General features: G+C 27.7%; 2 protein-coding genes and 1 non-coding gene across 3 annotated transcripts; all 3 read right to left on the reverse strand.

Moving 5' to 3' along the window:
• Positions 1–4,582: 4,582 nt before the first annotated feature.
• Trnaa-ugc (transfer RNA alanine (anticodon UGC)) lies at positions 4,583–4,654 on the reverse strand. The gene has a single exon. It is a non-coding gene; the product is annotated as a tRNA-Ala (tRNA).
• Positions 4,655–6,788: 2,134 nt separating this feature from the next.
• Positions 6,789–7,179, reverse strand: LOC132933818 (52 kDa repressor of the inhibitor of the protein kinase-like). Its single transcript, XM_061000094.1, has 2 exons — positions 6,982–7,179; positions 6,789–6,902 (listed from the first exon to the last, which is right to left on the reverse strand). The coding sequence occupies exons 1-2, from the start codon at positions 7,153–7,155 to the stop codon at positions 6,789–6,791; spliced, it is 288 nt and encodes a 95-aa protein (XP_060856077.1). The 5' UTR covers positions 7,156–7,179.
• A 529-nt stretch (positions 7,180–7,708) lies between these two features.
• LOC132939426 (zinc finger MYM-type protein 1-like) lies at positions 7,709–12,619 on the reverse strand. The gene is made up of 9 exons (XM_061006587.1): positions 12,563–12,619; positions 10,066–10,149; positions 9,826–9,903; positions 9,446–9,565; positions 9,259–9,377; positions 9,014–9,135; positions 8,585–8,950; positions 7,981–8,483; positions 7,709–7,891 (listed from the first exon to the last, which is right to left on the reverse strand). Exons 1-9 carry the CDS (start codon positions 12,617–12,619, stop codon positions 7,709–7,711), a joined length of 1,632 nt encoding a protein of 543 aa, XP_060862570.1.
• Between the last annotated feature and the right edge of the window lie 11,096 nt (positions 12,620–23,715).

Raw genomic sequence — 23,715 nt, forward strand, 5'->3', positions numbered from 1 at the left:
AAAATATGGGTAGGAACTTACTTGAAAGTATATTATTATACTTTTTACACACATTTAAATTTTCAAAAATGCATGTGTATTTATAAATGTTAAGTAAAATTTTTTTTTATTAAATATAGATTTTTTATAAAACAAACTTTTTTATTTCTACTTGGTTTCGTTTTATTATATTTAATTTAGAATTTTCTTATTCAATCAAGATTTTGTTTTATTGAATAAAGAATTCTTATCAAATATAGCATTCATGAGCTTATAATTCCATAACCCATATTTTGCTCCTACTAATATAAAGTAAATAAAAAAGAATTAAAAAATAAACATAAAAATGAAATTATGCTAATACAATTAAAATTATTTGCAAAATGTCGGTATAATATGTGTTGGTATCATTTTGAAATTCGTAGCTTAAAAGGAGGGGCTACGTGAAGTTGGCTCCCCTTGTCTTATTTTTCTTATACCGGTTAGGGAATTTATTTGCAAATTCTAAAAACCAATTTGCAAATGTTTGTAAATTATTTGCAAAATAATGGTATTTACTTGAAACCGCTAGCTTCATATAGGGGAGGCTGCGTGAAGTTGGAAATTTAAATAACTTTTTGCCTAAAAAATTTTTTTGATAATTTTTGGCATTTAAAAAAAAAAATTGAATATTATACTATCAGAATTTCCATACTTATAACTGTAAAAAAAAACTGCATTTAAATATATTGATTTTCCACGGAGATACTGATGATCATCCTTCTGGGAAACACTGTACATGGAAAAAACCTAACAGTTTTTTGTACTACAAAAATAGTAAGATTGACTGTACATTATAATTGCTATAGCAGGGATAGCTATAAGATTAACCTGATTTACTAAAATATTATAGTCATGTTATTATTATAGTTATTCGAACTGAAATATCGTCGTTGACACGAACAAATCTCCCATGTGCTTAAACCTAATTTTTCAGGAGAGACGAAAAACGTTTTAAAAAATCACAAATCATCAATGATTAATGAAAATACATTTAAAAAACGTATTAAAATATACATTTTTATTCTGAAAAAAATTGAAGTAAAAAACTTAATAATATGTATTTATTGTACCTACAAATTGTCAATATTTCATCACATAGTAGGTTATATTAATTAATATTTTTTGCCAAACAGTACATAGGAGGTTATGTTAATCAATCTTTTTTGCGAAACAGTACATAGGAGGTTATTTGAATAATAGTTGGTGCCAGAGAAATAATAATAAGACTTATTTTGAACGATTTTATAAAAAAAAAAACTAAGTTGTGTTATCTAAGAAATAAATATTTATTAATAAATTATAATTGTATAAAATACTTAACATAATAAAACAAAATAACTTTAAAATTTATATTTATAATATTATTAATATTAATATTAATATATTAAATTGTTATTATCATTTATGAACATGGAAAAATCTCCCATGTGCATATTTCATACACGACACTACATCTACTCTGCATGCCAATATCTCCAATGTAATTTTGACCAAATTTTTAATCACATAGGAGGTATTTCATAAACGATTTATGGTTGGTAACACATAGGAGGAATTGTATATTATTTTTCATTAATTCTACGATGGAGATAGCACATAGGAGTTTTTATCAAAATGACCGCCTATTTTTTCTGAATCCAGGGATACCTATATCTCAAAATCGAAAATTTGGCACATAGGAGGTTTTTTCGTGTCAACGACGATATGCTATTTTAACTATATTTTTTAGTTAATTCAAACATTAAAAACTCCATTAACTATAAGATATAGTAAACCTTACCATAACTAATAACTATATTTATATAATAATAATAAGTAAATCATTTTAGTTATTTTACCTATTAAATAGTTATATTTACTATAATTTGTTTAACTATAGTATTATAGTAATTTTTTTCCGTGTATATTATCGTATAATATATTATTTTTATTGCTATTAATTATTGTTATAGTTATTAATTTTACTATAGTTAAATATTAATACACTATAAATTATAATAAGGTATATAATTGTATAAATGGGTTGTACCAGTGGCGTATGACAGGATTTCTAAATAAAATTTCGGCAAAAAATCTTCTGCAAATTAAATTTGTATTGGTTTCATTATAAAAAAATAAAAATAGAGATAATTCGTTCACCTACTTGTTATAATATGACCACATATAATACTAAATAAATTCTTCTGAAATGAATAAAATATTTAACAACTTTTTATTTATAATAATTTATTGACGACAACTTAATAAATATAAGGTAAATATTTTTTATATTATGTATTATTATGTCCCAGATATGTACAATAATATTATACATTTATTTATTTATTTCAGCATAATTCAATTATAATACATTAATAACAATAATAATATTACGAGTTTATACGTATACCAACTGAGCTAAGCTCGTATCTGGCATACCGAGTTCCTATAGATATAAATACAATATTAATATATTATAGTAATAATATATAATATTCTTAAGGTGGGTTTACACGTTCAGTTGAACTGCAGTTGCGCAAACTAATTTGAGGTATTTTTGAGCAGTCAGTTTGTGCAAATGAACTGAGTAAATTATTTAGGTTTAGACGTTCAGTTATTGATACACATTTTTGTTCAATTCTAATTTGACACTGTAGCAAAAATGTCGTCAATTACCGAACAGGAGCTCTCTATTCTCGCAGTGTGTGTGATTAAAAAAAAACAATTAATACTTCAAAAAATAAATGAAAAGAAGTGGTCGAAGAATTGGTTTTTGAAAAGACAACAATTTTCGCACGTAAATTTAATTGGTGAATTATCTGGAGAACCAGATGACTTCAGGAACTATCTTCGTATGGACGAAGAGACATACAGTTCACTACTGTCATTGGTTTCCAATACCATTCAAAAACAAAATACAGTTATGAGAAAATGCATAAGCCCTCGTGAAAGACTTACAGCAACTTTAAGGTTTTTAGCAACTAGCCGAAGCTATACCGATTTACAGTATTCAACTATAATATCAAAACCAGCATTCAGTAAAATTATTCCTAGAACATGTGACGCACTTTATTCTGCAGCCCTTAAAGACACTTACTTAAATGTTAAGATACATAATTAAAAGTTAATACCTATGTAGCTATTTAGTTATATCACTATAAATAATAATAAAAGATTAGGTATAATATTAAAAAATATTTAAATACTTGATATAGAGCCAGCAGGTACTACAAATACAAATACTATTTCATATACAATTTTAAATATAAACTTTTTTTATAGTAATAAAAAATTAAACTATGTTTTTCTTGGTGACGAGGCATTTTCTTTAAGACCAGATTTTTTAAAGCCATACAATCAGCGAGAACTTACACTAGAACGTCCAATTATCAATTATCGTCTGTCGAGGGCTCGCCGAACAGTTAAAAACGTATTTGGCATTTAAGCGAATCGATTTAGAATATTCCATACCTCGATTAATTTAAAAATTGAAAACATAGACAAGGTGGCAGTAATGGCGTGTTGCGTACTTCACAACTATCTGAGGAAACGTAATACCATGACATATATATTAAATTCGGACATAGATGTCGAAGATAATGAACTTGGGACACTTACAGTAGGATTGAGATCAGATCAAAACAATTTTTTAGATCTTCAAAGAGGGTAAAATAGACAAAGTTCAACTGAAGCAAAAAATGTGCGGCAAGATTTTGAAGAATATTTTAATAATGACAAAATAGAATGGTGTAAATTGTGATGATTATTGATTGTACAAGTATATACAAATTTGGATGGAGTATAATAGTACTATATACTTTTTATTGTGTGTAGTATTAAATAAAAAAAAATTATTATTTTATTATTTTAGGTTATTATTTTATTTATTTTCACGACTTAATGATATTTCAAAGGTAAAATTATGTACAATGTTTTTGTAAATTCAACAGTTTTTTTTAATTTTAATTTTTCGTTAGGTACCTATTATTATTTTGAAACAGTTTATTTTCATGTACTTAATTAAATTAAATTATTTGTTGTGTAAAATATTTCAGATATGAAAACTGAAAGAAAAAGTATAAATTAAATAACTAAATATGTAATATTACATTTTATCCAAGTCCGTACATTTTAAGTGTATTAAATTAAAATATTTTATTTTAAATAAAGTCATTAGTTTGTAATAAATATTAATTACAAATGAGGAGTTAACCTATCTTTTGTATTAAATAAAAATATATTTGATAGTATTATTATTATGAATATATTACCTACCTATAAATCATCCATATTGCTTATTGTATCTCTCGGCATTTCCTGGTCTCTGAGAAAATCAATTTCATTAGAATAAAATAAATATGGAGCGTATATCCTCTTCGCCAGCTCCTGACTTTACAGAATCTTTAATTTAATTAAAATTATTCGTATTTAGTATTGTACTATATTATAACTATATAATAAATATATATATAATAATAACTATCAATTTACTAAATAAATATTACGAAATATAGCTATTAATTTTTATTATTAGTAATAATATATTATAATTAATCACTAAGAAAATTAATAAAAAATTTCTTGGAGATGCCGGGGATCGAACCCGGGGCCTTTCACATGCAAAGCGAACGCTCTACCACTGAGCTACATCCCCATGTGAAAGTAACCTGTTGAATCGAAGTCATTTAACAAATGTATATTAATTTTTATCGATATATTTGAAAGTACACGGAAAAAAAATTACTATAATATTATAGTTAAACAAATTATTGTAAATATATCTATTTAATAGGTAAAATAACTAATATGATATATAATATAATAAATGTATAATATTATTGTACATATCTGTGACAATCGTCAGCTATAGGTACTATAGGTAGGTACTCGGTATTCCCATGTAGAAAAGTTGTAGATTGGACATAATAATACATAATATAAAAAATATTTACCTTATATTTATTAAGTTGTTGTCAATAAATTATTATAAATAAAAAGTTGTTAAATATTTTATTCATTTCAGAAGAAGTTATTTAGTATTATAATATGTGGTCATATTATAACAAGTAGGTGAACGAATTATCTCTATTTTTTTTTTTTTTATAATGAAACCAATACAAATTTAATTTGCAGAAGATTTTTATTACCGAAATTTTATTTAGAAATCCTGTCATACGCAACTGGTACAACCCATTTATACAATTATACCTTATTATAATTTATAGTGTATTAATATTTAACTATAGTAAAATTAATAACTATAACAATAATTAATAGCAATAAAAATAATATATTATACGATAATATTCACGGAAAAAAAATTATATAATACTATAGTTAAACAAATTATAGTAAATATAAGTATATAACTATTTAATAGGTAAAATAACTAAAATGATTTACTTATTATTACTATATAAATATAGTTATTAGCAGGGCTCGTAACTTCATGCACTAAAAAATGCCTAAATAAGCATGTATTTATGCACAAAAAATTATCAAAATATGCATTAAAACATGCACTTAAAAGTTCAAAAATATGCATTTATATGCCCTAACATTTTTAAATTACGCACTCAAAATATGCATAGTGTAAAAAAATCATGAGCAAAATTTAAAATAATAAGAATAAATCCATGAATTTATAAAATTACTAATTTCGCCACAAAATTTTGCAAACGGCCCGCAACTGTTTGTTTTTCTTTCGGCATTGTTTAAATTAATAAAATATCAATAATACTGTCTACGGTACATATGCCTCACACGAAAACACTAAAACAAGAAATTGATCGGACGAACTCATACGAGTATACGACTGATATGAGTAAACTCATCGGCGAGTGCAAGAAAACTATACTGTTATTACTGTACCAATGGGCAAAATTATAAATGCTGGTTGGTGAAAAGCTGCACGCGTGTACAGGTTCGTTTTGACGACGAACTTTGTTCGGTGGAGGATGATAGTGGTAGCGATTACATTGTTTCCGTGGTACTACGTAAAACACATAAAATCTAAATAGGTATGTACTAGGACACTAGGTAGTCACACACACACTGAAAAAAAATAAATCAAAACACTATAATTTTGTTAACGGGAAAGTAAATAAAAACAAGAAACTTTTCAACTATTTGTCTAAAAAATATTTATATAAAATAATATGCACTAACGACTGTAAAAAATCAAATATATGCCAAATATGCCTTAACACCCAAAACATGCAAAAACATGCACTATCAAACTTCATATTATTATTACTATTGTTATGAAACGGATTTGTATCTCAGTTAGCATGTTTTCCTGTGTAGCAAAAAAAACATGCAGATGCATGAACTTACGAGCCCTGGTTATTAGTTATGGTAAGGTTTATTATATTTTATAGTTAATGGAGTTTTTAATGTTTGAATTAACTAAAAAATATAGTTAAAATAGCATATTTCAGTTCGAATAAGTAATAACTATAATAACATGACTATAATATTTTAGTAGATTTGATTAATCTTATAGCTATCCCTATAGCAATTATAATGTACAGTCAATCCTTCTATTTTTATAGCACAAACAACTGTTTTGTTTTTTCCGTGTATAGTATTGAATGGGGGCCGGGGGGCCGCATAAATCGGGAAAGTAAAAGCCTGGAATATATTTAACAGGAACAACAGGGCCGTAGCTAAGAATTTTCTATGGGGAGGGTTCAGTTCCATAGATAGAAATGTTATAGAGGATGTTACTATAGGAAATTACATTGAGTAAAACATCAAAATAGTGAGAATAAAACATTATATTTTCATTATAACACTAAGTCAATTTTTCTCGGCTTCTTTGCCATTTCATTTAATACTTCATCTGGCGTGATAACAACATTCCTATAATAACTCAGTAACACTAAACCATTGAGACGATCCTGTTTGACAAACAATTCAATAAAATGAAATCAAAATAATCAGGTTAATTAGAATTTATTGTTTATACATAATACATACCTCTTTCATACTGTTTCTGAGGTAGGTTTTTATTCTTTTTAAGCCAGAAAAAGACCTTTCTGGTGTTGAAGTAGAAACAGGTAGACAGAACAAAATTTTTAATAACATAAATATATTAGGGAATATGATTGGGTCACAACACCTGATGGCATCCAATGCATTAGAAGGTAGCATTTCATTTCTATTTGTCACTAGCCCTTTAAGTTTTTGTCTCCAAATTTGAAGCTCACAGTTAGCTGTGACAGTATCGACTTCAGGAATATAGAAAGAAACTAGAGATTCAGTCTTTTATATCTGTTGAATTAGTGTCATCAAACAAACATTGAAACCCTGAAATGTAATTTTAGTTGTTAAGAATTAAAATCCATAGGTAAGTATTTAATATTTGAAATAGTTTATAAATTGTTAAATAATAGTTATGGGTCGAACTGTTCAGTTCCACCTATCGGTTATCACTATTAAAATTTACCTTTAAAAATATTTTGGTGGGCCAAGAATCTTTCATTAATTTGTGATATGAATGATTCAATGAAGGGAATACAAATTGATACGTGGTAATAGTCTTTAGGACTAAGGCTGTTATTTGATGACAAATAGTTTGACCTGTTTTTTTGACGGTTTATAATGCGTTTAGTAGATATTTCTATTCCCATTATTTCAGCCATTCTCCAATAACACGTATAATAACAAAAATAATAATATTCAAGGGAAAGTAAAGAATTAAAATTTAAAATAAATATCTAGCATTTACTTGAGCTTCTTTGAACATTTTTTTGAATTCATTTTCAACATTTTTTCTTAGATTTTCAAGAACAGTCATACTAGTACTTGGCAAATTGACCATTTCTTTTAAGTCAATGTTTTTTCTCTGAAGCTGCTTACACAATGGTAGCGCAAATGAAAATAATACCTATCCAACAAAAGTAAAAACAAAAATCAAAGTGCAATAATTATGATTTATGTTACTAAAACTTTATAAATAAAGGTAGACATTCATACTTTAATAACTTGAAGAGACACAAGAAATTGTAAATCTATTGCTTTTAACATCATATTTGTATCAGTACTTGAACTGTCATTCCATTCTGATATGTTACTATGTGCAGTTGTTACACATGGAAATAGCTCAATGAAATCATTGATAGCGTCATAACGTTGTACCCATCTTGTCATACACAGACGTTTTAAAGTTTTCACTTTTGGTTCCCAATCATCATTATTAATAACTTCTAAAAGTTCATTGTTTCGTTTAGGAAAATTAAAAAAACAATAATATTTTTCAATTATTCCAAGGCAGTTCCTCATAGACTGCATATTGCATGCAGACGAAACGGCTAAATTTAAAGAATGCGCAGCACAATGGACATACAAGGCTTTTGGATGTTTAGATCGTATAATTGTTTGAGCGCCTTTAAATTGACCAGCCATATTTGCTGCACCGTCATATCCTTGGCCGTACAAAAAGTCACAATCAAGGCAATCAAGCCCACATGAATTTAGTCCTAAAAAATTAATTATTTGTACAATATTATGATAAATGAAATTAATATTATACATATTATATACATATACATATTTGAGTAATAATCATTATAATGTTTACCATTGAGGATTGATGACGCCAAATCTTTTCCAGTCAAACTGCTGATTTCATAAAACTTTAAGAAATCTTCATTGATTTCAATGTTTGAACCAGTACCACTTAAATAGCGCACACATATTGTCAGCTGTTCTGACACCAACACATCTGTGGTTTCATCAGCCATGGCCAAAAAACATTTAGATTCATTAACTTTGTCAACTAATTTTTTAATTAAAATATCTCCACAAATAGTGATAATCTCATTTTGAATTTGAGGGCTCAAATATTTGCTTTTTGTATCCGATTCAAGATGGGACTTTAAAAACTCACAGTCTTTTGCTTTATATTTTAAAATGGCCCGAAAATTACCTTCATTGTGAGTTGAATCTAAATCAAAACAGAAAATTTTAATTATTGTTTTATTTTATTTTGATAAAATCATAAACTTACTTTTAAAATTTATTGGACCAAAATCAAAACTGCCTCTTAAAGGAATTTCTTGATAACCACATAGTAAAATGCATTCAATGATTGGTATCAATTTGTCTCTATTTTGTTTTATTAATTTTACTCTAAACAATTATGTTAAGATACAATTATAAAAACATATTATTTAAAAGTAAATAATATATGATGTACAAATAATACTTTTAAGCAAAATTATAGTTACACTAAAATTATTCCAACTATCTAACCTGTCATTATCTAAAGCAGTTATAATTGATGGTGTTTTGTTTGAATAAATACTCAAAAAACCTTCTGCTTTTGTAACTGACAGATTATGGTAATCGAAGCTTGCATGTTCATTAAATTTCTGTAATATTTCCAAATGACATGTTTTGAAAATAAAACAGGTAACTTAAAGTATTATTGTAAACTAACTTCTTTTGCATTTTTCCAATTTGTAAAAGCTTTATTTGTTAAAGCCCCTAATTGTTGTTGGCCAACACCACCAGTCGTTGCAAATACCAAGCAAAACTTGCAAAATGCCCCATTTTTCAGCTCAGAATAAACCAACCAGTTATAACTATTAAACCATTGATGTTGAAACTTAAGTTTCCTTTTTTTATTTTGGTCTAATATTGGAAATGCATATGTAGAAGGAGGAATCCATGGTTTTACAATAATCTATTAAAGATTATTACAAGATACTAATTTATTAAATTGAGAAAATAGTTAATACTTAATAATGCATTATGTAATATACTAATATAATAATAAATAACAAAATATTACTATCATTAATAACTTTTATAACTTACTAGGTGCTTTTGCTCATCAGTCAAACTACCATTAGCATTTACAAACAACCCAATATCATTATTCCGAGGATCAATAACCTTTAAAAAAGCTTAAATATTAGGCAACATGCATTGGCAAGCTAAGAAAGTAAACTAATAAGCTAGTAGGCTTATTAAAATAATAGTAATATAATTACTAAAATAGTTATAATAATAGTTTTAATTATTATAAAATGAAGTAAAATAAAATAGAAATCTTACATTTTGTTCGGATATAGCAGTATTCTTCGAACTAGTACTACTAGTACTAGTTTGACTTATGTCTGTATTTACTGGTTCAGGACTCTAGAATATTATAAACTATATGAATATTTTGAGTATTGTTTATACTTTATAAACATTAAATACAAGGTTTAATTAATATTTCCATGCATTTACATGAATTAAGTACCCTAATATAAAAAAAAAATACTCACCATCTCGTTGGTCTTTTTTTTATTTAAGTAGCGATCCATATTTTAAAACAAAATAAATTACAAATAATAAATGAAGGTATTAAAATTGAAAATTCAGTTACACATCAAAATTCACAGTAAAAGTAAAAACGTCTCACAAGTGGCAACACAATATTAAATATTACACTGTATAGACGTATAGTGTGTAAGTGTGTAACACATAATACAAAATTGTGACTGTTATATCAGTGATATCAGTTTAACCGGGAAAATCATAGATCGTTTTATTAATGGACTGGCCTTGCCTATAGAGTAGCTGTTGTAGTAACCGGTCAAACATACTGCAGTAATTTACAATATGTCAGTATAATATGTATTATAATTATATTATAAGGCTCCGTAATTCGACGAGAAGATACGTTTACGCTATCATACACCTTGCCACCTTGAGCTCTATACTATAAATATATACATACATAAATCGATCATTATATAGATATATAAAGTATTTATTATTTATTCAGTTAAAAAAAAAATGGTTTAAAAATTTTTTTTTAAATTTTGGAATAAACTAGAAATTTTTAAATTTTCTATTTTTCTAAAGGGGGGGTTTGAACCCCTTACCCCCCCCCCCCCCCCCCCCCCGTAGTTGCGGCCCTGAGGAACAATAATATACAGTAAAGTATCAGCAGGAAAATTATTACACAGGAAACTGATATTCCGGGAATATATTTTGGGGAAAATATTATTCAGGAAAATAAATTTCAAGAAATCATTCGCTGGAAGGATCTCTTAGGTACGTGGGGAAATTAAGTTCAGGAAACATTTTTTTGGTAAAATATTTCTTAAGAAAGTATTGAACTGGAACGATATTACATAGGAAAATATAATTCTGGAAAGTATTTACTGGAAAGATATTAATAGGAAACTGAAATTCAGGAAATATGTTTTTTTTCGGGATTGTTTAAACATAAGGAGTAACATATAGGCAACTCTTGAGTCATGATATAATCTTCCTTGCCCGTCACTTGTCCTACCTACTTGTATATTATATGTAAAAAAATAATTGGGTCAGTACTGACTACTGGTGTGGTCTTTACTCTATACTCATCTATACTGTACGTTTCTAAAATAGTATGCGATCTACCCGGTTCAATTTTTATATTTAATATGTTATAATTATAATTATAATTACAATAATATTGAATTAATATTTTACTTTCGTATACCTAACTATTTAATACTACTATAGGTGTATCGATATAATATTACAATATAACTTACTATACTACTTACTAACAATCTTAATGATATTTAACAGCTTTATTAGCTTTAAACATTATAAAATTCTTGTGTACATGATAACAATATATTAATATGTAACCTGAAGAATCTGAAAATTATTTATAAGTTATTATTAATGAACGGGATTTAATAGATATTTCAACTTTTTATTGATATAACTGACATAAGGTAAACCAAATCTGATTAAATATGTATACACGAATCGGACTAATATTACAATCATTCTATTTCATTTTTATATTAAAACTTGTTGCCATTTTCAACGATTTTGCTATTTTTGTAGATTTGTTGAGTGATTTTCACGTGTTTAAATTACTAATTATTAATAAGTTTAGCATTTTTAAATTGTATTTATCAAGTTATCCTACAACTCACAAGTTTTGAAAAATCAAATAGCCTGCAATTATACATATAATGGTTTAAAGATATTTTGTGAAATTGAAAATATTTTGAAAATATTTTTCAAGTAAAAGATTAAAATTTAAATATGCCTTATAGAAAAAAAATGAAAGATATATAACTATGAAAACTAACTCTCAAGTTAGGTATAGCAGGAAATCAAGGTGTCCCGTCAAATTATCGCGGCAATATGGTAATAATACCGCGGAAATAAAGTCGCGGTTCATTTCATAGCACATCAATAATCTCGCGCGTCATTATTATCGCAAGATAACAAAATTAATTGTTTGTTTCGTGTACGAACGCTCGTACACGTCAGTATCCGTTTGGTAATAGAACCATGGAGTATATTATTACCAACCAAAAAGGTGGAATAATACTAAAATATAAATATTTCTTATACCAAAAAGAACGTGAAACAACAGATACAATCATTTGGAGGTGTTTGGAATATACCACAAAAAAATGCCGTGGGTGACCATTCATTTGGTGAAGTTGTTCTTTGTACAGCCGATCATAATAATCACGTTCCCGACATAGGCAAAATTGAAGCAAAAACTAAAAGAAACTGCAAAAAATACGCAACTAACAATACTCACTGTGTTGTGGGGACTATAACATCTGAAGTAAATTTCATTACACATTTTTATAACCATGATTTTATATTTTTATTTTACTAGACAATAATTTACATAATATTATAGATTACACAAAACTACCGAGTTTAAATCAATTAAAGCGTACTGTTCAACGAATTCGAAAAATCGAATAATGTGCTCCACCTAGGTTCCAAAATCGCGATATTTTTACCGCGACAATATTGCCGCGATATTTTGACGTGTATCCGGAAATCAAAATGTTAATTTAGATATAATGCCAACATTTTAAAATTATTTTAAATATGCACCGACATCAAGTATAGACGTTGAACGTACTTTTTAATTGCATACACATATTTTAAGTGACTGCAGGCGAAACATTTTACAGCTACACAATCTATAAAAAATGTAAATACCTTGTTGTCGTCGAATAGGCAATGATGATATGGCACGGCCGACCGACCGGCTGGCCGACACACACACACAACACATCTTTATGTTTATATTTGTATTATTTTATTTCTGTTTAATTGTGTCAGCTGTGTATTGTGACTGTGAGTTACAAATTTATAATATTAGGCGCTACTCGATACCAGCCGCCGCCGTCTAGCGGGAACAAGGGTAATTATCACGGCCACCGATACAACTAGTTCGTTGCACACAGTCAACGCGATATATACGTCTTATTAATTGTACGCGGGCGCAGTGGCGGCTCGAAGGAGGTATATTTACGTACATTTCACCAGCCCCCCCAAATATAATTTTTGACATTTTTTTTTTGCTAAACATTAGTGTGCCATTAGTGTGAATTTGTGTGACTATTTTCAAAATTTGTGCGATACTGGTTTAACCGTAAATTCAAAAATATATATGGGGGGCTGGGGAACATTTCTACTATTATATTATGCTAAAATTTTAGTTGTATCATTACCTTAGTTAGATTATATTCTAGGTATTTGTTATGGTAATAAAATAATTATCGATTTTAATTATATTTTATAAAAATATATAAAAAAAAATTATTATCAGTTGTATTGTCCTTTAAACAATCTTAAAATATGTAATACTTACTGTTTTTGTCCTGTAATATTTCATTTTTAAATTTGATTATTTAATAATTAAAAATATTAATATTATAAACATACTTTTATTCTTACCAAAATATTTGATATAGATTTATAAAGAAAATGATAAATTTACATTTCGGACTTTTGGTATTAAAAATATAATCACATCATTCACGTCAATAAATTAAATGGTTTAATATCAAATATCAATGACATAATTTCAAACACGGAAGAGAGACTGTAAGCAAGTATATTAAGTATTTATCATTATCTATTGGATAAAAAAAGGTATGATAAAATGTGTATAAATAATAAATTAGAATGGAAGGTATATTAAGTATTACGTAAAAGAGGAATAAAATAGTATACTACCTACGTTTTATGTATTTTATATTTGTATCATCATTCAATTAAAATATACACAAGTATAGTACATAATAGTATGGGCATAGGGAATAAAGGAAAATACAGGTAATTGATTTGAAAAATGGAAAAACTGTTTTGTCATTCAATTAAAATGTACACAAGTATAGTACATAATAGTATGCGCATATAAAAAACGGTTTTGGTCGTGTTTGGGGGGATGTACAAAATTTAATTTTGGTTGTACAAAATTGTACAAAAAAAAGTACATAATACTATTAAGGTTTGGTATTATGATTCGAAAGTGGCAGTGCTGGCGAAACGGACCTCGTTGACACGCTACATATTATACGCGTCCCAAAGCAGTATTGTTTCATCGCTGGCTTAGTGGCTATCTGGTAATCGGTGAAGTAAAATATATTATAACATTACATTCAATTTCAATTTACCTACATTAAATAAAATTGTATTCGGTTCAACTCAGTGTCTTGTCAAATACTCAAATGTTTTAACCTTAAACTATAACATCAACATTATAATTGATTGTACTTATCTATATAAGTATCTTCATGATACACAAATCTCAAAAAATCGTATTTAAAATTATACTGAAAGTACAATAATGTGATATTATTTTCTAAACAAGCATGCAATATATAAAAGGTCTTATTTTATATCTGAATACATTAAGTAATATTGGTGATGACTGAATATGAAAATTTTTGATTTAGATCCAATGTTAAAATTTAATATTTCGACTTACCTGGAAGACAGCGCAAAAATTTATGGTGGCAAAAGAAAAATTTGCAAATTGTAATTTTTTCCATAATGGTGGGGGGGGGGGGGGGTCTGGGGAAATGCTCAAAATTTTCCGAGTATAACGGGTGTCGCACGAATTCTGGTTGTTGTCGCACAAATTCACACTAATGACGCACTAATGTTTGGCAAAAGAAAATTTTGAAAATTGTAATTTTTTCCATGAGGGGGGGCTGGGCAAATGCTCAAAATGGAAAAACGATTTTTCCGAGTATAACGGGTGTCGCACGAATTCTGGTTGTTGTCGCACAAATTCACACTAATGACGCACTAATGTTTGGCAAAAGAAAATTTTGAAAATTGTAATTTTTTCTATGAGGGGGGGCTGGGGAACATTTCTACAGCCCCCCATATATATTTTTGAATTTACGGTAAAACCAGTATCGCACAAATTTTGAAAATAGTCACACAAATTCACACTAATGGCACACTAATGTTTAGCAAAAAAAAAAATGTCAACAATTATATTTGGGGGGGCTGGTGAAATGTACGTGGTATATTTGAATCATGTGATTCATAGAAATATTAATGGGTGGGTGGGTGGGTGTTCTGTGGTTGGGAAAGTTAGTTTGAAGAAGTTTTAAAAGTTGGTAATTTAATTAGAAATATAATGTTCAGCTCTATATGGACTACATGTGTATCAGCGTAAGTCGTACAGTAACACCCAACACTAGGTTAAGCGGTTAATCCCGATACCCGCATGTGTAAAGAATGGAATATAATTAATATATTGATATGTAATATAAGTACAATTATTATATGGTTCAGGGGTGATACAGGGTTATATAATATTTACTGTGTATACCAATTTTAAATACCTATAACTGGCATAACTTATCCGCTAAAAAACTATGAATTCACTTTTTGGAGAGCAGTGAAAAATTTTTTAGGGTGGTTGGTGTAAAAATATTAAATGTGAGTCAAGAAAAAAAAAGTTTAAGCCGCCACTGCGCGGGCGCATATCGCCAGTATTTTATTATTATATATCTTTTTGGCTCGAATAGCCTACAATATTGTTATACCCCTTTTTAGGCGCAAATCGCCGTTATTGTTTTTTATTATTCTTGTAATAATTGATTGTTGTTAATAGGCGCGAATCGCCACAAATATTATACCTATTGTTTGCGGATCCGTGTGTGCTGATCTCCGCGGACGTATTATTATTATATTCTTTTACGGCGCGAATCGCCACTATTATTTTATTGTAACCCTAATTATTGATTACTCTTGTTTTTGTGTGCGTCAACCTTATTATTTAGGCAAGGGTAGCAGCTGGGCCAGCCGTGCACCGACAAATTGTAAGTTTTTTACAAAATGTATTTATTATATTATATTGCATTGTCGAGCCAGTAGGCCAAATTTATACTTTTACGAGTAACAGCTCAAATAGTGGCTTATATTATTTTATCTGTTAGGCCAAAAGGGCCTTATATTTACACTGTGTATTATTTAAACAATATTATTATATTATCGCAATTTACTACCGTCATAATTTTAGTTTTCATTTATTTGAGTTAGGTACCTAATATTATTCTTATTATTAATTTAACCATACACATATTATATTTATACATATTATACACACACACACCCGCACACCCTAGCACTCTCTGGTCTTGCTCGGCGATCCCGTCCACTTCCTTTGAGTCGCTATACATGCATCACACACACAAACACAGGTCGGTTGGTGATAGTAGCCGTGTATCGTGCATAAGCCATAACGCGGGAAGTATTTTGGTGACCGGGCGTCGCGGACTATTATTGTTCGTTCCCGGCCCATACATACCTAATATAATACATTTTAATTCTGAAAAATAATATATTTTAATTTTTTAATTTTTTTTATTTAAGAATTATGTAATTTGTTTACGTGCGTGCGTCATCTTATCTAAGTAAGTAATTAACAGTCATATATTTTATATGATTTAATTATGTAACTTTAATATTTTTTTCATTGCGGTTTTAACATAATATTATTAATACTGCAATTTTGATATTTTTTCTTTGCAATTTTTACATATTTTTAATGAAATTTTAATATTTTATCATATTTTTAACGCAATTAAATCCGGTCTTTTGTTATAATAATGTACAGTTGGATATTAAGGATTGTAATGATTGTATAAATGATTATTCATCAAAAATTCCAAAACTACAATCTAAGATAAAAGTGTGCCAGGCCCCCCTTCAATTTACTCTGGCCCAGGGCCGGTCAACCCAGTATCATGTAAATAAACGATTGCTTTACTTCTTAAATGGATCATCAGATATAGTCATCTGACTGGAAAGGTTATGGAAAAGTGGTACACAAACTGGAGATTTAAAATTAATCATTCAAAATCAATTCATACAACGTTCACCTTTAGACTAGCTCCCTGCAGTAACGTCCCTATTTATGGCACTCAAATTCCAAATTCTCTATATTATTCTAAATACCTTGGTTTAATCCTAGATAAAAGGTTGACCTGGGGCCCGCATATTAAATCTAAAAGAGTAAATTTAAATCTACGGTTACGCCTACCTAAAAGTCACATTAATTATAATAAACATTCCCAAGTCAATACTAAACTTATTATTTATAAATCTTTACTTAAACCTATGTGGACATATACGACATGCAACTTTGGGGAAATGCAAAGAAGCCTAATATAAACAAAATACAAGCTTTACAAAATATAGTTTTACGTAAATTACTAAACACCTATATAATTATGGCTGTACAATTATATACCTCATAATATGTTTGTTATATAATTGAATGTGAATTTTATATTATTCGTACCCAATTCTATTGTATCTGTGTCACTACAAAATTATATATATTGTTTTGTAACTGGAGTTTTTTCCAGGTACATTACTCTAGCACCACAACCTAAACTATTTTCTTCGAATTTGGTTCCATACTTTAGTAACCGATTAGTAACCATTCGTAACCGAAAATTTGGAATTCGTAACCTAAACCAAGTACCAGGAAAAATGGTTTTCCTGGTACTTTACAGTTTACACCAGCACCCGGTTGGGAAAAACGGTTTTCCTGGTACTTTACAGTTTACACCAGCACCCGGTTGGGAAAAAACGGTTTTCCTGGTACTTGGTTTAGGTTACGAATTCCAAATTTTCGGTTACTAATCGGTTACTAAAGTATGGAACCAAATTCGAAAAAAATAGTTTAGGTTGTGGTGCTAGTGTAACGAACCTGTTTTTTCCGTCAATAAAGATAATTAATAAAGATAAAATAAATTTATGAAAGGTGGGTAAGTGGATGTCGCTCTGCTGTACAGTAGGTTACAAGTGGGTCACTGTAATGGATGGTGTGAAATTTGAATTCAATGATATAATAATATATATGATATATAATATCATTGTTTAAGAAAAACGATTCTGAGCGAAAACAGTCAGTCAGCCTATGATATTACCAAGTATATTTGATGATATTATTGTGAATAAAGTAATTTATTTATAACCTATTTACGTGGAGCCTTTTTTTAAATTTTCAATCCTTACCTATAAAAGTTGAACATTTTATAAATTTTTAACTACAAAATAATTATTAAATTTTAAATTTGATAAATTTTGTCACAATTTGAACAATAAATTCTTATAAAAAAAATTGTGCCTATGTATTTTAATATTTTTCAACTGCAATTGTAACAATATATCAGGAGCCGTGCATTAAATGGTCACACTTTTTTACCCGACAAATAAAATTTTATTGATATTTATAGAAAAAAATTGAAAACTGACAATGTTCGTAAACACCTCAAAAAGAGGCAAAATATTTTCAAAATTGTATGGTGTATTTAAAATGAAAATATAAATATTCAGTACAATTTTCATGTATCTTCAAATCTTAGATTTAAAAAGAAAAATTTTTTATGAATTTCTAACTCAAAATAATATGCAAATGTTCGTCATTTTTGACAATATTTGAACTATCAATGGTTATAAAAAAAATTGTGACTATACATTTTTAATTTTTTTCATCTGCCTTCAAAAAAATATACCAGGCCTTCTATTAAATTTTCAAGATTTTGTAACCAACAAATACAATATTGTATTGATATTTATAGAAAAAAAAACTAAAAAAAATGGAAACTTTAATAAATGTCCGTAAACAGCTCAAAATAAGTCAAAATGTTATTGTGTATAGAAAATGCTAATATATTCAGTCAACATTTCATGTATCTACGGTCATTTTTTTTTAGAGTTGCACCAAAAACCAAAATTGATTTCCTCAAAAACAGTATTTGCGTAAAAATTCCCGTTTTTCCTTCATTTTTTTTTTTGTTAAAAAACTATTTTTTTGAAAACTACTGGGAAATTAACTTTTGACCCCCCAAAGTACCAACTAGATTCACTTTCCTATCAGAAAAGTGACTGTTGAAGAAAAATTGAATTTGGTGTCGTAGAAAAAGTGCCATCAGCAAACCAGTGTTCACATTTTTGTAGAAGTTGTAGGTTTTTTTGGGTGGAGAAAATTAAAATTCTATTTTCTACAGGACCACTGTCGAACAATAAAAAAGGTTTTCCGTCAAATGTTATTCTATAATCGTCTGGTATGATCAATTCTAATAAACTTTTTGGGTTTGGTGGAGTAGCTTGTTCTTTTTGTCGAATACGCCGTACTGTTCTCTTTAAGACAGACAATGATGACTTTTTTAGTTAATTTTCCGGTATTTTTAATAAATTAAGTTCCGATAATTCACATATTTTAATTTTGTTTCAATCAACATTTAATTTTTTTTTATTAAATAAACACATTTTTATGCATGTAAAAACTAATGTACTAATGTATAATATCCTATACTATCTGCAATATAAATATAAAAATTAAATTAAAAACCATTTTAAGTGCATTTTATATTGCATTATTTGCGTTTTAAATTTTAACTTTAAATACTTATAAAAAAAAATCTTATGTTAAAATATACTATAGATACTGAGTATAAACATAAAACTTGGATGTGTATATAATATATATTAAATATTAACTATGTAATGAGTATAATTAAATAATTAAAAAACTAAAATTGTTCGAAAATTTGACAATCAATTATCTTAGCGACCAATTATATTCACGATAAATTCACCCGCGATCAATTCACCGACGACCAATTCACCGGCGATCAAATGTTCGCGACCAATTCACCGCGAACCGCGTACGACCTACTGAAGGTTAAATTATATTACATAAGTTATTAAAACCTAAAAAAAAAAACTGTATTCTACCGTGAACATTATTAAAAGATCAATAGAATAAAATTATTTAAATATTATTTCATTAAGTAATTTCATTAACTAGACATATATGAAATTTACGTCTTGCTTACTGTGGTTGACAGTTGAAACTTGATAAATATTTTTTGAAAAAGTAATAATAATACAGACATATAACAATAGGACCTGCAGTAAGTGAAAAATGGAAAAATGTGGTTAACTGGATGTCACTCGGATGTACATTGTACAGTAGGTTACAAGTGGTTCGCTGTAATAATTTGTGATACATTTTAATTCAATGATAAAATACCATTGTACACGAAAAACGATTCTGAGCTAATACTAAGTATATTTGATAATAATATTGTGAATAAAGCAGGGCTTGCATTTGAAAAAAAAAATTCCATTTATGTTATTTATAACTAAAACGTTACACAATTTTCCCGTTTATCGCTGTTATTCAGAATTAAAACATTATCCAAGTTTTGCATTTATCGTTACACAGAATTAAAAAGTTATCCAAGTTGTGAGTTTGTCGTTATTTAAAATAGTGTTATTGTGTTAATAGTTTAATACCTATTAAATTTAATAAATGATAACTGATTCGGGTAGGTAGGTAATGGCCCGGATAGTGGATACGGAATATATTATAATGAATTCTTAAGTTGTTTGCATGAAATAAATGTTTCTACGAAACCAATAGAGCTTTTAAATAAATAGATTTTAAAATATGTCATTTTGCGTTATTTTTCGTTTAAATGCGGTATTTAATTATTTTTGATTATCGCTTTCGTTATAATAACGTTTACAAATTTCTATCATTTTTGTCAAATATAACGTTATTATATAACGTTTGCAAGCCCTGGAATTTATTTACCTACTTACGTGGCAACCTTGTTTCTCAATCCTTAGCTATATAATTTGAACATTTTATTAATTTTTAAATTTTAAATTTGATACATTGTCAAAATATAAAAATTTAAATCCTCAAAAAAAAAATTGTATGTAATATGTATTTTTAATATTTTTCGACTGTCATTGTAACAATATATTAGGAACTTTGTAATCAATATCCAAGCTTTTTGACCCAACGAATAAAAATAGACATTTATAGAAAAAAACCGTAAAAATTGGAAACTGTAAATGTCCTTAAACAAGTCAAAATATATAACTAACTTTTATGGTGTGTAGAAAATGCTAGTTTAAACATTTAGTGAGAATTTATGTACCTACAGTCATTTGTCTTAGAGTTACACAAAAATTCAAAATCGATTTTGTCAAAAACCATTTTTGCGAAAAAATTTCCGTTTTTCCTTAATTTTAATTTTTTTTTTCCCTACGCTTTTGAAAATTATTGGGAATAATAATGTTGACCTCCCGAACGCACCAACTAGATTCACTTTCCCATCGAAGAAGATAGTGAAGTTGAAAATTGACGCATTATTTTGATTACTTAGGTATCGTATTATCGTGTAAAAAGACAAAAAAAATAAAAATAAAACACACACCGTTGTTAAATCAATACATTCATCGATCCGCTCAGAATCTAATATGTTTATTTATCAATAACAATATATAACATTTAAATTTTACAAAAGGTGAATATGCAAAGCTTGTGATACTATGATTTGGGATGATGAGTTAAAATCCAGATTAAATAAATAATTAAAATCAATAGTAAGATACTACAGAATCCAAGTTGTACAATAAAATTAAAATATAAGTGTACAATTTAGAAGGTAATATTGTTTTAATCAAGAGTAAATAACAATCATAGTTTAACAACTTGAGTTTCATTATTACCTAATACCTAATACAGGTAGGTTATTGGTAGGTAATTATTTTTAGTTAGGTATATTTAGATGAGTTAAATTAATTTTCTATATAATTTCAGTTCTAAAATAAATTGTACATTTTTCACCAAAAAGTTTTAAATTTTATAATTTTTAAGAACCATCTACTATGTTAATTTTGAATGTTTTAATTTATTGCTATAATCAATAAATATCTTTTAAATAAAAGTCATTAAAATTAATTTTATTCTAAAATTACAAACTATTCATATAGTTGGACAGTGCAATAACATTTATCCTTATTAAGTACTGTATAATCTTTATGAAATATTCTCCAAGACTTCTAATTTAAGCGAGCAAAACTTTCTTGTTCCACACCCCATATTACAATACTGCTGACAATAAAATTAATTGGCTACTACAAAAAAATAATTCTTTTCAGAGTTTATATTTAAAGTATATTTTAATGATTTAAATGTAAAAAACAAAGTCTAATAAGTGAAAAAATGTTATTAATATGTTTATACAATTTAAGACTATCAATCATCAAAAATATTACCTTAATAATTTAATCTTGATGTTTTATATATAAGCACACAATTGTCATAGTTTTGGGGTTAACACAACAGAATGCAATAGTATCATAGATTATGCGTATTTCTTCATTCCATGCATTTTTAGTCTTCGCCGCTGGCAATACCGACTAGTTAACCCAACCTGCAAGTGCTTCTAAATTTATAGTATGTAAATGAAAAAATGTATGTCCCCCAACCATCAAAAAAATCACAGGATTACTTGCTAACTTACACTGTGAAAATTCTTTCTGAAATTCCAGTTTTTAATTAAGGTATTTAATAACCATTTAATTTTAATATAATATTATATACCATAATAATTATTTGCTAGAACTTTTAGTAGTAACTTTACTTTAGGTTCAGGAACTTTTGGTTGTTAATCATCCTCTCTATTGAGTTAAAGTTGTAGTTTAACTAACAAAGATATCCATATCATATTTTAAATTTATTAAAAAATAATTGAAACAATTTCCAATGAATTTTCTTACATGCATACAATTTAATATGTAAAGAAATACTGACCACCAATAATTACTTTTAAAATTTGATTTCATAATTTTTTTATAAAACATCATGCTGTCTTTACTATTTCAATCTTATTTTCATTCAAGAGGTTGCTACAAGGCTATTTGTTGTCTCGGTCTTACAAGTGTGTAGCATAGCAAAGTTAAGATCAGCGGATTACATTAAGCTCCGTTAGTTTAAAAATTGAGTAGATCCAACTATTATGAAACTTGATACTAACATTATCTGTGTATGAATGTACAATATAGACAAAATTAGTAAAAACCCATAATTCACTAAAAAACTGAACTATCCTAAAAAAAGACCTCATACACACATTGTTCCTACCATCAAGGTCCATAATAGGTACGGTACTCTAATCATGATCTGCGTAAATTTAGTACGTTACGCACTTGTAAAACGAACCAAACAAAAATCAGAATTCTCTAAATTAACTTTTAATAATAATTTAATATAGTTTCAAATAGCTCGTAACAATTGATGCTATAAATGCACACATAATATAATATTACACCAATTATTATTCATCAAGAGAACCGTCGCAACACAATTTGTTCAATACCACTTGACCCCCTGCCTTAATGAAACCAGTCCCAATTAAAGGATTTACGGAACCTGAGTATACCAGAGTATAGGTGTCATAAAACAACATAGGAATGACACTCGACTTATCTATATAATATTCACACATATTCAGAAGTCTAAACCAAGCCCAAGAAACATAGAAACCAACCAGCGGTTATACTCTTGTTTACCAGAATTAAAAACATATACTGTTCAAGGAGGCGCAAATGCCA

The sequence above is a fragment of the Metopolophium dirhodum genome, chromosome 1 (genome assembly GCF_019925205.1).
Source record: "Metopolophium dirhodum isolate CAU chromosome 1, ASM1992520v1, whole genome shotgun sequence".
NCBI classification, from domain to species: Eukaryota; Metazoa; Arthropoda; class Insecta; order Hemiptera; family Aphididae; genus Metopolophium; species Metopolophium dirhodum.

Excerpts from the sequence above, each read along its gene's own strand:
- LOC132933818 (XM_061000094.1), bottom strand. The coding sequence starts at position 7,155 with ATGCTACCTTCTAATGCATTGGATGCCATCAGGTGTTGTGACCCAATC. Across the intron at positions 6,903-6,981 it reads TCAGAAACAGTATGAAAGAG|GATCGTCTCAATGGTTTAGT; the intron begins GTATGTATTATG and ends TTTGTCAAACAG.
- LOC132939426 (XM_061006587.1), bottom strand. The coding sequence starts at position 12,619 with ATGGTTATAAAAATGTGTAATGAAATTTACTTCAGATGTTATAGTCCC. Across the intron at positions 8,951-9,013 it reads TGGTCCAATAAATTTTAAAA|ATTCAACTCACAATGAAGGT; the intron begins GTAAGTTTATGA and ends GTTTTGATTTAG. Across the intron at positions 7,892-7,980 it reads TGTCTCTTCAAGTTATTAAA|GTATTATTTTCATTTGCGCT; the intron begins GTATGAATGTCT and ends TTTGTTGGATAG.